This window comes from Falco punctatus (assembly GCF_963210335.1).
Source record: "Falco punctatus genome assembly, chromosome: Z".
Taxonomy (NCBI): Eukaryota; Metazoa; Chordata; class Aves; order Falconiformes; family Falconidae; genus Falco; species Falco punctatus.
Window position 1 is genome coordinate 1,570,169 of NC_137586.1, and position 14,024 is coordinate 1,584,192.

The 14,024-nt window shown below is 41.7% G+C and overlaps 1 protein-coding gene across 1 annotated transcript; it reads right to left on the reverse strand.

Annotated features, from left to right (window-relative positions):
• Positions 1 to 3,960: 3,960 nt before the first annotated feature.
• On the reverse strand, positions 3,961 to 14,024 carry DYNAP (dynactin associated protein). Its single transcript, XM_080371949.1, has 9 exons — positions 13,932 to 14,024; positions 11,945 to 12,169; positions 10,490 to 10,696; positions 8,915 to 9,148; positions 7,981 to 8,134; positions 6,705 to 6,814; positions 6,447 to 6,560; positions 5,694 to 5,840; positions 3,961 to 5,056 (listed from the first exon to the last, which is right to left on the reverse strand). Exons 1-9 carry the CDS (start codon positions 14,007 to 14,009, stop codon positions 4,931 to 4,933), a joined length of 1,395 nt encoding a protein of 464 aa, XP_080228075.1. The 5' UTR covers positions 14,010 to 14,024; the 3' UTR covers positions 3,961 to 4,930.

The window sequence follows — 14,024 nt, forward strand, 5'->3', positions numbered from 1 at the left end:
GTGCACACGAAGCTGCGGGCTCAAAACAAAAAGGAGGGCACAGCACAGCTGCGAGAACGCATGTGAACCCTGATGCTTCTTTAAGAATTACCAAAAAAATTCCAATAGCTTTAGGGGTTGTTTTCATTAGTTGGGGTGAAGGATTTGTTGCTTTGGGGTTGGTTATTTTAGCCACGTCGCAAGCACCAAGCCATGGTACCGAGCCACATGCAGGCAGTGGATTCATGGAGTTTAAAAGCCTCCGAATGGTCCCGTGCTAATCTCGCTGCAATCAAGATTTTACAATTAATTTTCTGTAGGAGGAAACTGGTCAAACTATCATGAGTAACGCTTTGCCGGGCTGTAAAACATGCACCTTTAACACCAACACACAGCGTGCAGGGCCTGGGAAAGGCTAAACCCTCCCAAGTGAAAAAATAACCATGTCGCATTTTATGGGGTACATGAACCTTTTGGTTTATGGCAGCTGGTTACAGAAACCCTATTGCATTTTCTGCTGTAAAATCCACTCAGCGTGACACCGGCCACCTCCAGGGGATGGCTTGGCAAGGAGACAGGACAGGAAAGGGGATTTTCCCAAAGGTTGCCACATGAAGGACAGCCAGCCCCGAAATACAGCCCAGAATCAGCCTCCGGCTTCTCCTCGGTGAACCCCAACACCAGCCGTCCCCCAAGCCAGGGAAGCGGCTCCGTCACCTCAGAGCAGGTTTGAAGCATCCCCCTCCACCAGGATTGCCCAGGGCTCGCAGTGGGCAATCGTGTCAGGGTTTTTCACTTCAGTGAGTGACAACTTACACTGAACAAACTTAACTCACATGCATGGGGATGCTGGGCTGCTTGAATCTCCCAATTTGGCTCAAGAGATGCTTTCAATGGCTTTTACAAATTTCTAACTTCTTGTCACTTCTTCAGAGGTTGATTTCACCCCCTGGAAGACATTACACGTTTCTCTGGAACGTGTAGTGCCAACCCTTGTGGTAGCTGTACAGGGCTAATAAGTCATGTAAGGCATTTTGTGAATTCATTTGGTATTGCAAGTGTCCCATGCATTTTATTACTGCTTCTGATTATGATTACCTAAAGATGCTGAGGTCCATTCCACTGAACAGACCTATGTAGTTTCTAAGGTAAGAAATATTATCTGCCATAATTCAGATTTCTCACGGGATGCAACACAGCCTTTACTCTTGAAATAGTGCTGCTTCAGTCAATGATTTACCCCCTGTTTTCAAAGCATACCCAGGGACAGACTTCTGCATTGAAGAACACCCCTGGTTTCGGGTGAATTGCCCTGTGGTACCCCAGGAACAGCCAGAGAAAGCCAGAGCTGCCAACTTCCTGTTCTCCCAGTGACCAAAATGAGGGTCCTCCCTGGGCTTTGGTCTATGCAATACATGCAATGCATTGCACAGCTGTATCGGAGACCTCAAGCTCGTTAACCTATGTTTGCAGCGAGCACGTCTGCACCCCCTGGCAGGGCGCCCTCGTGGCCCTCGGGATGCAGAACATGTCCCAATGGGCAGGCGATAAAACAGATTTTTTAACAGAAAAACCAACAACCAGAAGGTAGGGACCAAAACTAAAAGCCCGAGCAGAATTCTTTCTGTTTGCTTGTACTCCTTCCCATTGCCTTAAAGCAAATCCCTTAAAGAAGGGTGAGTCAGAGAGAAGAGCAAAGCAGAACCAAGTGTGAGAAGTTCCTTGATTCAGATCTTTGAACCACAGTTCATATCGCTTGCCACCTTTCTGTGCTTCAGAACTGAGCCCAGAAGCTTGGTCCTCATCCCTTTGGATAAAGTTCAAGCCCATCCTTCCCATGTAAATTCAAAAATCTTATGACTAGAAAAGCTTTTTGAACAGAAGCTGACCAATTGTCCTCTGGGTAAACAGCAAAAAGGCTTCGAAGAGATAAAGGAGACTTTAGAGGAGAGTCTCATCTTTTTAGGAACCAGACCTCACTACATCTTGGTCCTTTCATCCTGGGCCTGCAGTACTGAGGGAGGGGGAATAATCTAGTTAATTCACTAATCAAAGAGAAAGCAAAAGAGGAGAGCATGTCTCATCACTCCCTGAATACATTGCTCTAAAGGGCTGAATGTTATCTGCAAAGCTGTAATATTAATGGCCTGGAATAATCCCAAGAGTCAGAGGGCTGACAGCGGTCCAGCACTGTACAACACAGCAACAGCCATAGATCCCGGCTGACGGAGCTACTCGATAACCTCAGTCGCTCTTCACACCTAACAGCGCATCCTGCTCCTATATACACACGCTCCCAGCTAAGGGAAAAGCACTTCACTCCGCTGGAGGGTCACTCTGCAATTAGTAGGCCAAACCTTAGCTTCCCCCCAAAAAAATAAAGTCTGGAAAAACATGGTATTTAGTAAAAAACAAACCGGACAAAAGCGTTCACAAACACGGACCTGCTTTGGAAGCACGAGGGCATGGCCACTGCAGCTGCCAGGGCCATAAGCCCCACTGCTTCCCAGTCTTAAGGAGCAGTTAGTAGAGCTAATTAAAGCGATGAAGTGTGCTATGGAAATATTTCCCCTGGTTTGCTTATGTAGCACACACTAATCGCACCCTTCTGTGGCCTCACAGAGACCAGCCAGCAAAAATTAGAAATATTTATAATCAGAAGTATTCCACATCACCATCTCCTCTCTGTATATAATTATATTCCTATCATATATAATTAGAAATTTAGAATTAGACATTCCAGGCTTTTAATACTTCTCTATTTCTTTAGATATTTCTTTTATCACCGATACAACCACCCCCTTTTACTGACAGTCACTGTTGTGCTCCACGCTGCCGGTAATAGCATCCACCTGGGTGAAGGACCTGCATCTATCAAGATCCGTTTGGAAGAGCAGCTTGCAGTCAAACACAACACAGAATAAAAGCAGCACACCAAACCTGAGAGACATGAGAAAGAGAGACCAAACCTCTCCCACAGTGGGTCACGGATCAAACCCAGCCCCAGGAACCCCCAGCTGAGAACACTGGCTCAAACCAGGCACTGAAACATTTGGTAGGTGCCTACAAGCAACTTCCCAACACGATGCCGTGGGACTGCAGGGGTCAGGGGGCCCAGGACAACAGACATCGCAGCCATCAAGGTAAAAAACCGCAGCTTTCCACCTGCTATTGTGCCACAATATCTGTTATATTGCACAGCAAAGGAACAAGAGAGCAGAACAAACCCCAGCTCCCCACTGAGCCCCTCCCCTACCTCTGGATGTGCCTCTGGATCCCTAAGGGGGGTCCTTAAACCTTCCTTTTCCCAGCTGCATCGTTTTAAAGCAGAGCCTGGGGCTGATTGAGCCCTGGCACCTGAGGCACCAACCTGTTTCTCTCCTACTGCCTGACAGCACTTAATAACCTAACGACAAGCCCCCCAGGGTGCGGTGAGGCTGGGAGGGCTCCTCCAGCCCTGGTGCTGTCTGTGGGGCAGGGGTGGTGGTGACTCATGAGGACATGGCACAGCAGAAATACTGCTCAAACACCAGGCAGGTCCCTCTGGGATGGTGGTGTCTGACCTGGGTCCCTGTGTTGTCTCTGGCCCCTACAACTGCGGCTGGGCTGCAGGTTAATCACGGGGCGGTGCAATCACTCCTCCTGGACACGCGCGCAGTATCTTCTCCAGAAGGCAATGCCATGCTTTGGCCCACTGCGGTCCATGGTCTGGCTGTTCCCTGGTGACCAAGAGGCTTTGCACAACCCATGCACGAGGCGGCACGGGCGGCTGGGGCGGGTGTTTGCCGAGGGGGGTTGCACGGCGGCTCCCTCCGCTCTGCAAACAGCTGGGTGGGAAGGGGAGTGTGGCAGCACCTGCAAGTGGGGCACCCCAAGTAACCCAAACCGATAAAGCTGAAGAGGAAGATGACCTTCAGCCGGATTAAAAAGTAGCCAGGGGATTACTGAGAGCCTTGATAAGAAATGAAATGGACTCCCAACTGTGCGTTTCACTGAATCTTTGTTTATTATGTGTTGATAATAAATCAATAAACCACTTTGATCCTGACTGGATTTAAACCTCATAAACTAAGCAAATATTTCCTGAGGGAAAAATTAAAAAAATAATGCCCAAACTCATAGGAAACAGAGAGAGAATTCCTTGCCTCCCTGTTGCAGCCATCCTGTTGGCTGTGATTAAATATTTACAGAAGAAGGAATGGGAACCTGAGGGTTGAAAATGTGGCATAGGTGCCAGCCCAGGAAATCATCTCTGCTTCTCTTTGGCCCCTTTTTGGAGCTTATCTCTCCCCACTTTTCCCATGCGAAGAATGGTGCCTACACAGAGCTCATCTGCTACTGAGTCGACATCCTCCTGAGAATCTAGCCTCAATGATTTCTTTCAAAATCAGATAGCAGTTTGTTGGCAAAGTCAGGAAAAGGAGTTAATTGTCTTCAATTCCCGGCCCCACCGAGAGGAGTGCAGTTAGGGGAGGGAGAGCCATTATGAGCTGAATGTCTGACCAGCTCATTCCTGCCATCGCTGTTAGACGCAGGGATGTAACACCCCACCTGGTTTGGGGACAGAGCGAGCAGTGTGAACACACTGTCTGCGCAGGGACACTGCCAGCTCGGAGCACTGCCCACGCCACAGAAAATCAACGTAACCTTCAGCAGTGTGGGGTAAGAGATGTGGTGGGATAATGGGTGTTAAGTAGAGCAAAAGGCAATGGTCATGGTAAAAATGACTTTAATATACAATCTATCAAGTTACATTGTGCTATAAATAAAACCTGAAAAAAATATAAAAAGAAAATAAGTTTTTATAATTAATAATCCCAAATTATTCTTCTTTTTTTTTTTTTCTGAACATCTCCTCTGGATAAATATAAACAAGAATGGTACCAAAAAGTATTGACAGAAACGTGGTGATCGTGAAAAAATTCTTGGTGCCATTAACTGCTAAGAGAGTTTATTTGCCTGTTTTTTTGGCAGCCTTTGGGAACTTCTTAAATTCAGCCTGTTCCTTAAAAAAAAGCTGAGCAAGGATATGATCTGCTGTTGCATGGAAGTAGTCATTCATACGGAGAGTTTCCAGCTGTGAAGAAAAAGACAATATTAAAAAAGAATAGTTATAGCTACCTGATCTATTTCACAATATTGATACTATGCAATATGAAAGTGCACCTTAAGTCCCAGGTGAAAATGAACGAATATAAAAGTATATAAATAATGACAGGTTACATGGGGCTATCAAGATCACTGGAGATGTGTAATCTTAAAGACACCCTTGCTCTGGCTCCCAGGGTATAGATTTGTTCAAGGCCTCTGAAGACCTCTCCCTTTCGGGGGTGCTCAGCTTGTAAAGACCCGCAGCCTGCCCAGTCTGCCCAAGGGCACACTCCCTTTCTTAAACACCAGCAGTGCCTCACACACAAACACGATCCGAATTCCATCTCTCTTACGCACGCATATGCACCAGCATGTCACACCCTACCACAGACCTTTTCTTTGCCTCCCCTACCTCCTGTTTCCGTGTACAGAGTTTTGATAGGTGTTGCATGCCAGCCATTCACACCAGAAGGAAATCTGCACCGCCGGTGTGCTTGACACACTCTTAGAATTTGTTTTGAAAGGTGTGTGTGCCAAAGGACTAAGCTTACATGCATGAGAAAGGCGTAAGGTTATGTACAGCTGAACATTTTTTTGCTTCCCTTGCCCGTATGAATTCTCACCTGGTTTCCTGTACTGTAGGCTAGAATCAAAAACAAATCCTCATCACATAAGCTCTTGATATAATGTTGCGTTCCAACAGGGAAAAATATGACATCTCCAATGCCAATGTTGAAGTTGGTGGTGACTCCAGAGAGAATAACTCCAGCCTGGTGCAAGTAAAGCAGTAATATTCAGCAACAACAATTTTCAGTGTATTGTTACGGGATAAATACACAGTGATGGTCCCAGCATGGCAATAAAATCACCTCACGTAGCATCAGTGCTTTCACTGAGACCCTAGTGAGAAGGTCCTAGGCAACACCCTGGGCAAGAACCTTCATTCCATCTCAATTATCTTTGCACTTCACATTTGCACTGAGGGAACCACGTATAATAAAATCCCTAAATCTTAATCCTCGCTAAATTTTATCTATTTATCTGTCCCTCATGGAGCTAAATCCGAAGTATTGCTTTTTTATTTTGTACTCCCAGAAATCAGGGGAGTGGCGATTCCTGTAATAAGCATTTTGCTGAACCACCTAACAAGGTGGACAAATTCTGCTCTTTGTACAACTCTACTTTGACTGGACAAGCTTCTACAAATGTAACTGAGACCAAAATTTTGTGTGGAGAAGGAAAATACGGGCCTTGAAAGTTTTATAATACTACTAATTGTAGAATCATTAATCAGGGCTGGGAATCAGTTATTAGGTCTGTAATTGTTTTACAGCCAAAACTCCACTGACTTGCCCCTCACTGCTGTAACAAATTACCTGTCCACAGCCGCTAATGACATAACCCATCTCATTAGCATTGAAGTGGAAATGAGGCTGCCCCAGTCCATTGCTGAATATCCGGAGAGTTGCTAAGGTAAGGGTATTTTCATGCTGAAAAGCAGAACAAAAATGCTCAGAAAACCATCCAAGTTTCTTATATCCCTGTTATACGTGACAAAGCAGCGATGAACCCACAGAAACTGCATACTACGCCTTATGTTTAAATAGCTACAGTATCCAATTAAAAGCACATACCTTGTTCAGCGACTCACTAAAAATTTTTTCTGTTTCATTTAGTCCGGTGTTGTTTATGCGGTAGCGAGCCCACTGGAAGATTCCTCCTGGAAAAGGATATTCTGCTGACCCTAAAACAAAGACAGCTATTAAGCATTTCCAGCAAGGTTTGTTTAACATTGCTTGTTAGTGTATTGGCCAAGTTCAAGTCATTGCTATGTACTAAACTTGAGGCCTCGAACCTTATGAGCCTCTGGCACCGAAAAGAAAGTCCATTTTGCTGATCTATCCTTCAGGCACTAGACACTGCAGTCTCCTTGACTGTATTTGTCTGTAGCCAGATAACCACAATGAAAAACTCTAACTGGATTTTTCCATCCTGTATTGCTTAAGCCAACAGGCTTAAAAGAACATGCGAACTGCCAGTATATAAATTAGCCTTAACCTTTATGGCACTGACCATGTGTCACAATATTTTGTAAAGTACTGCCAATGCAGAAGGACATTTTGCTCCAAGCACAAAGCTTTTTGTCACACACACATCTATTTCTCAGGACCTCCCTCAGCTGCATGTGGAGCTCTGGACCTGTATTTGCTTTTTATAGCTTCTCAAATAGACTATACTACTTGGAATTAAGTTTTATAACCTATCTTTATTAGGTGCTCACTGATGATTGATAGATCCAGGCTGTACAGAGGGTTTAATACAATTGCTGATAAACCGGTGAATATGGTTCAATACTGTTTATGAAGTTGTATTCATAAAAGAAAAGGGAGGACATGATTAGGTATATGGTAAGGTATTTATTCCCTGACATTTCACGTGCAAATGCAAGATATTCTAAGCAGCTCAGTAGCAGTCACTCTCCAGCTAACCTGCTGCAGGACTTCCTGGCCTATTAGATTTTAATTTCTGAATGAAAACTTTAGGTTTAGGTTATTGCTTAAGTGTAGCAGGGAACAGACCAGTCCTGGTTACATACATCAGCAAAGAATCTTGAGCTGGGAAGTAGTTAGCTCATGCCCTGCTACTTACTGGCATTCTGCTCTCATACCCACTGTTGCAGATAGAAACACTAAAACCAAAAGGGTAAACTACTCTGAGGCGAGAATCAGGTTATAAGTCTTCAAAGTGCAGTAATTAGATGTATTATCAATATATTTTTCATCTCCTTAATTTCTTATCATTTCTCTGTATACTTTTTAACTCCTGTTTCAGTGAATCGCTTACAGATCCCCTCCTCTTCCCCTCTAGAGACACAGAGAGCTCTTACACACAGGATTCTCAGCTGTGTACCTTTGAGATTGTAGAAGTACTGCCATACCAGGTTGTCCGGAGACTGCACGTAGGTGGCATTTTGCACAAGCTGATCTAAGTTTGATGGGAGGTTAATTGCTTGATCTTCTTTCTGTTTCTTGAAAGTTCTGATGAAGTTAACACCACCTTGTGGCTGTGGGACACACGGCGCATGTTAAATTGACAGATACACACAGCAAACTGCAGAATAAAAATTTTGCTTTGTTGAAGATCCCACCTTAGTACCTGGTGGTAGATAAACTCTGCCTTGTGGACATGCCTCATCTCTTTAATTGCCTTGCCCTGTCAATACTCTGTTTTGCTCCTTTGCTCTGCCCTTCCTCCTTGGTTACTACAGAGATTTGGAGCAGAAGGGAAACTCAATCTGTCTCCCATCAAACTGGTTCAGGGTGGGAAGGGGCCTATCACAGTTCTGCGATTTGAACACGCAAATTCCTCAGACTCCACAGAAACTGTGGCCACATTCTTGCTCGTAGGACACTGCCAACTAGCCAGTTCAAATAAGATCCCTTTTAGCAAGGAGATGGACTTATCTATAGTTTCCTATGCAATCTTCTTATGCCACAGAATTCATCATGGGGCTATTGGGAAATTAGCTTTGGGCTTCACTATTTAATTTCCTTTTCCAACCTTGGAAATATGGAGGATCCTCCATGAACCAGAAATAAATATGAAGAGTGGAGGAGAAAAGGTTTCTTGGAGAGAGCATCATCATTTCTTTCTCCTTGCACATAAAAGAACACACAGCACATGGCACAGTGCTACACAAAGGACACGTGTACATCCTTCCACACTGCTGGGACTAAAGACAGCAGCTGAGGTAGGGAGGATCCTCTCTAAGAAACAGAGAACCTGGACTGCCATGTTAATGTATAGAAGACTAGATAAAGGCTGGCTGTTCCATCATACAGACCTTTAATGCTCTAGCTGCTATATCCTCTGGGGTAGAGAAAAAGGCATCATCTACATCCAGGGTCTGAAGCTCTTCATGTGTTGTAAAAAACAGCAAGAACACACAGTCTTCTGATCCTACATTCTTTACCCAATGCACAGTGTTTCTAGGGAAGAAGACCACTTGACCAGCCGTGACATTGTATGTGGTAACCACGCTGTCATCTGCACCAATTACTCCAATCCAGGCAGTACCCTGTCACATAATCACAGCTTAAGAACTGTAATGAAAGTTTCCTCATTTAATCCATATGCAGCAAATCAGTAATTCAAATAACCAGAAGGCTGTTAGGAAAAAAGAGATCCTGATGCACCCTCTAACAAGCCTTTGTGAACTTAAATCCAGAATAGAATTTTAAGTGACAAAATTTTAGAAGGTTTAAGGAATGACCATGACCAATACACATTACACATACTTAAACCATTTCTTATTAAAGAGGTTGAACACCTATAAAGGAGTCATCTTCGACCTAAAACTGCTGGACAGAGGCCCAGGTGTTTGTGGAATGCCCTAATCCAAGGAGGATTCTCCATCCAGCTGGAGCTATTCAGTTCTGATGCTGGTCAAAATATGAATAATTGTTCTTAGATAGAAATTAAAAATTGAGATCTAAGTACCTATGCTTCCAAAGAAACATAATTTTGTTTTCAAATTAATATGCTATCTTGAATTCCTCATAGTATATAATAAATAAATAAATAAATTCTATTTATTGGTTTTGTTTTCTTTATTTTTACAGATTGGAAATCTGACACTCAGGTGAGACAGAGCAAACCTTTCAAAGAGACTTATTTGGAGGGGAAAGGGGAGAGGTATTTTGTTCAGGAAAGAGAAGACTGTATGGGAATAAGAGTCTTCCACACAGAAGAATTTGTGAGAAAGAAAGATGATCTGAAGCTCTCCAAAGCCAATACAAAGGGAGAAATTAGGATATGTTTTTTTTCAATTAAAACCCCCATGGTTTGTGTACCAGAACGTTCTAATGGTTTGTGTGACAAAACATGGGAGACAGCTACTTTTTGATTTTGTAATAGTTCCTTTGTTGAAAATTTTTAAAAACTGAAGAAAACTGTGAGATATGCTTTAGGTGTTCTTAACATGGATCAGTACAGGGGGTGGAGTCAGAGGCTTTCTTAACAACCTTAACAGTCCTTCATCTCTCTGATTCTGCAATGGTTCTCTAAATTAATTACTTTAATCTTTGTAAGCACTCAGATAAGTAAAGAAAATTATGTAACTTTCCGGTGTCTAAAGTCTCCTCTGACTTCAGTTTTCATATTTCTTTGAAAGCTACAGGTGTTTGCTACTCAGGTAACAACATTAAACAGCCTATTTCAAGCATCTTCATTTGAAGATGTTATTTCAAGCAAGAAAACTGATGTCATGCATCAATCAATGGTAATTTTGCTTTTATTACCTGTTAACATTTGTTTATAATGTATATGTAATTATTTTTTACATATGTGCATCTTCTATATGTACATGATGCTTTAAACTGCAAAACCAATTGGGAAAGCTCAAATTATCAGATAATACCTGTAGCAGGTAGCCGTGTTCATTGGCATTAAAGTGCCAGTGGGGAGCCCGAAGCCCTTTGCTTTTGATCCGTAAGGTTCCAAAAGTCATTTTGGAGCGATGGTTATTGATACTTTTTCCAAATTCCATTTCTTCATCACTTTGATATTCATTTGCATCCTTCCTGAATCTCGCCCACTGAATTTCGCCACCTGGGTACACATGTACCTGTAAAGTCAGTGAGAGTGGAGAATTGAGTTAATTGTGGACAGTGGTGACCAAACAATCCAAAAATATTTCAGAAAATTATTGGTCTGCGCAATACTGAAAGTACCTATTCCTTTCCTCAGTGAAGATTCTCTCTGTATGTTCTTTAGTCACTTTTCACAATCATTTATATACTTTCTCATGTCATGATGTAATAGTATTGTTTCTGCAAGCGAGAGCTAAAGAGTGACATCAAGAACAATATTATCTGCTCCTCCTCTTTTTACATGATTCTGGACATTGGTTTGGGAAATCAGTGGCATATATGCTTAAACTTTTAGATTAAAATAGTTTAGAACACTTCCCAAGTAAGGCATTTTCCTGAATTTCCATGGTTGCAAACTATTTGCCCCTGAAACTATTCCTTTCCCAGTATTTCTACCACCTCCAGAACATGTTTTGTACTTGAAAGAATCACTGAGGAAGGTCATATTAAAAGGGTTGCTCTCCTCTTAAACACTTTTGTTTCCATTCTTAAAAACATCTTCTGTTTGAAAATTAATGACATAGTTTGATTTAACATGAAAACATGCCAAAATGGCTGTTGTCAGTTTAAACTGCCCTACTACCTAATTGATCCTTTTCCCTCTTTTGCTGAAAAGCAGAAATTAATCAGGAATTTTTTTACATATATAAAGACATATTTAGAAGATGGAGTATGTCTTCAGAGTTTGCTCAAAGGATAAGTTTCTGTGACTATCAATACACCTAAAAAAACCCTACATAGTTCCTAGGGCTTCATTACATTGCCAATTAATTCAATTTAGCTCACTGAAACAAGATCATGCAACTAATTTTTTTCTTGCAACATCACAATTTGTTTAAATTCAGTCCTAAGAACGAAAAGGTTAGTGTGCTACTCAGCTTACATTAAAATTTGATCTTTCTGAGTTTGTTTCTCAGAATTTCATACTCTGTAATTTCCGAATCACACATAAAATGGTTGCCTTCTCTTGCCAGCCTAATTTGTTGGAGCAATTATTTAGCTCTCCAAGAAGCACTCCAGAGATCTATAGCACTTCCAACATCTGCTATGAACTGGAGTGAAATGCTGTCAGGAAGTTTGTGTCTCTCTCCATGGATTATAAAAGAAGCCTGAACAACAGATTTAGAGTGATCACCTAATCTTAAAAAATAGTTAGGTGAAATGAGTTCACTAAACTTCTATATACAATGCTAGAATATTATTGCACAAGATGAACAATTTACCTTTGATTTCCCCAGGTGATTCATGAACTGGAAACTGATATCCACATTTTTTTCATCTGGTTTGGGGGAAGATGCACCATCATCTTTAACATCTGTCTCTTTCATAAAGACTGGGTTGTTTACATAGACCAAGGACAGGACCAGCACTCCTATTGCAGTGGTGATAACACAGGCCAATAGACAAACTAGAAAGGTTTTCATCAGGGACCAGCTGCCCTTTCTTTCCTGAAATTAATAAAAAAAAAAAACAAACCCAACCCCCCCCCCAAAAAAGAAAGCTTTATTGGATTTAACACACAGGAGAAATTTTGTGATAGTTCTTTTGTAATCAAAACTTCAGAAACACAGGTACAACCAAAGTACTAAGCCCAGCACAGGGAAAACTTACAGCGTATGCTATCAGATTGTTGCTGTCCTTTTGTTATTTCATCAAGTAAAAGCACATCTTCATTATCCTGGGGTCTTACAAACTCTTAAACATTTTTTTTCTGTTGCCGTTTCTAATTTATACCACAAAACACTGAAGACCTGCAGTGTCAACTCATGGCAAGCTTTCATGTCTGGGGCAGAAATTCTGCCACTGCTTTATGGCACATCTCACATGGCCCCAGCTCCATGGCAGTGGAGAAGATGCTCTAGGCATCATTTCTTCACCGAAAATTTCCTTTGTGGACATTCAGACTTCTGGAGAAGGGTGAAGGAGAAGCAGCTGGGCATGCAGAAGCACACAAGCTCTTTATAGAAGGCCAAGGCACTTCTGGCACCATGAACCATCACTTTGATGAGGATTTTCAGTGTTTCCTATCCCTTAACCTTTTTTGCTGCTGGAGTTGCAGCTTCAGATGAATAAAGACTGCATTATCTGCCCCAAAACTCTACTGATTCTGCATGCACAGCTTGATCTACCTTTAAAGGCCTTATTTTTCAGACACTGAGTGCTTGAAAATGAGCTATGAATGTTGATTTCTTAAGCTAGACAATCAGAAATGAAAAAAAAATAGATTACTTGCTAATTTTAACAAAATTACCTTTTTCATAAATCTATTTGGCAAAAGCTCTTTACAAATACATTTCACTTGCCAGCAGAGAAATGCTCAAAATATCACCCTATACTATTTGGTAATAATATTTTCTTCTGTTTAAATGACTCCCTTTTTAAAGCTTGTGTTCAATCAAATATCACAACAGCAGCACTCAGACCACAGTCTCATCAGAGCTCAAGGCTTTATAGTTAAATGCATTTAAAACCCCCATTTTCCAGATGTGAAGGACCTTTAATTTACAGCATTTTCACAGTAGTAGCACCAATTGAATAATTATTTTTAAAGTCAAAAGAATGCTGTACATATTACATAATAATAACTCACATAGAACACTCAACCTCAGCACAACTGTGGGGAGTGAGTTATGTTGTAAGAAAATCACAAGCCTTGGATTATTTCCAGCCAAGAAGCGGCACTGTGTTGACTGCAAACAAATGTAACAGCTTATGAGCGATATTCCAGCCCTTATTGCATGAAGTTAATTCAAATCCCAAGAAGCAAAAACTTTAATGGGAAAATTACAGAGAATTACTTTTCTCAAGGGCAAAAAAAAAAAAAAAGAAAATATGAAACAGTACTCTAATATGTAACTCAGTAGAGATATTAAACATTACCACAAGATGAGCTTTTAAGTAGGTCTTTCTGTTAAAATCAATGGGGAATTCTCCAAAGATAATTACTTTGCCCAATAGTTAGAGGATAAAGAATTTAGTTATTAACTTAAGCGGGGCCAGGGAATTATGTCTCACAGTTCAGATCCTAGCTAGTGCACATGGAGCTATGCACTTCAGGACCTCTGAAACTGAAGCCCTTTACAGCTGTTACGTTCTTCAGGACCTTCTGAATAGTATAGGATTAGGTCGTATTACAAAATAAGTGTTTAATCTTCAGACTGACTGCATTAACAATGTTTTGATAGCATTGTAAAAGAAAATTACTGGTACCTCTTTGTTTGGCCACTCTTTTCCTTTTGAAGAACTTTGTATGTTCTCTCCATGCATTTCAAATGCCTGGTTATCCATTTAGTAAAACTGAAA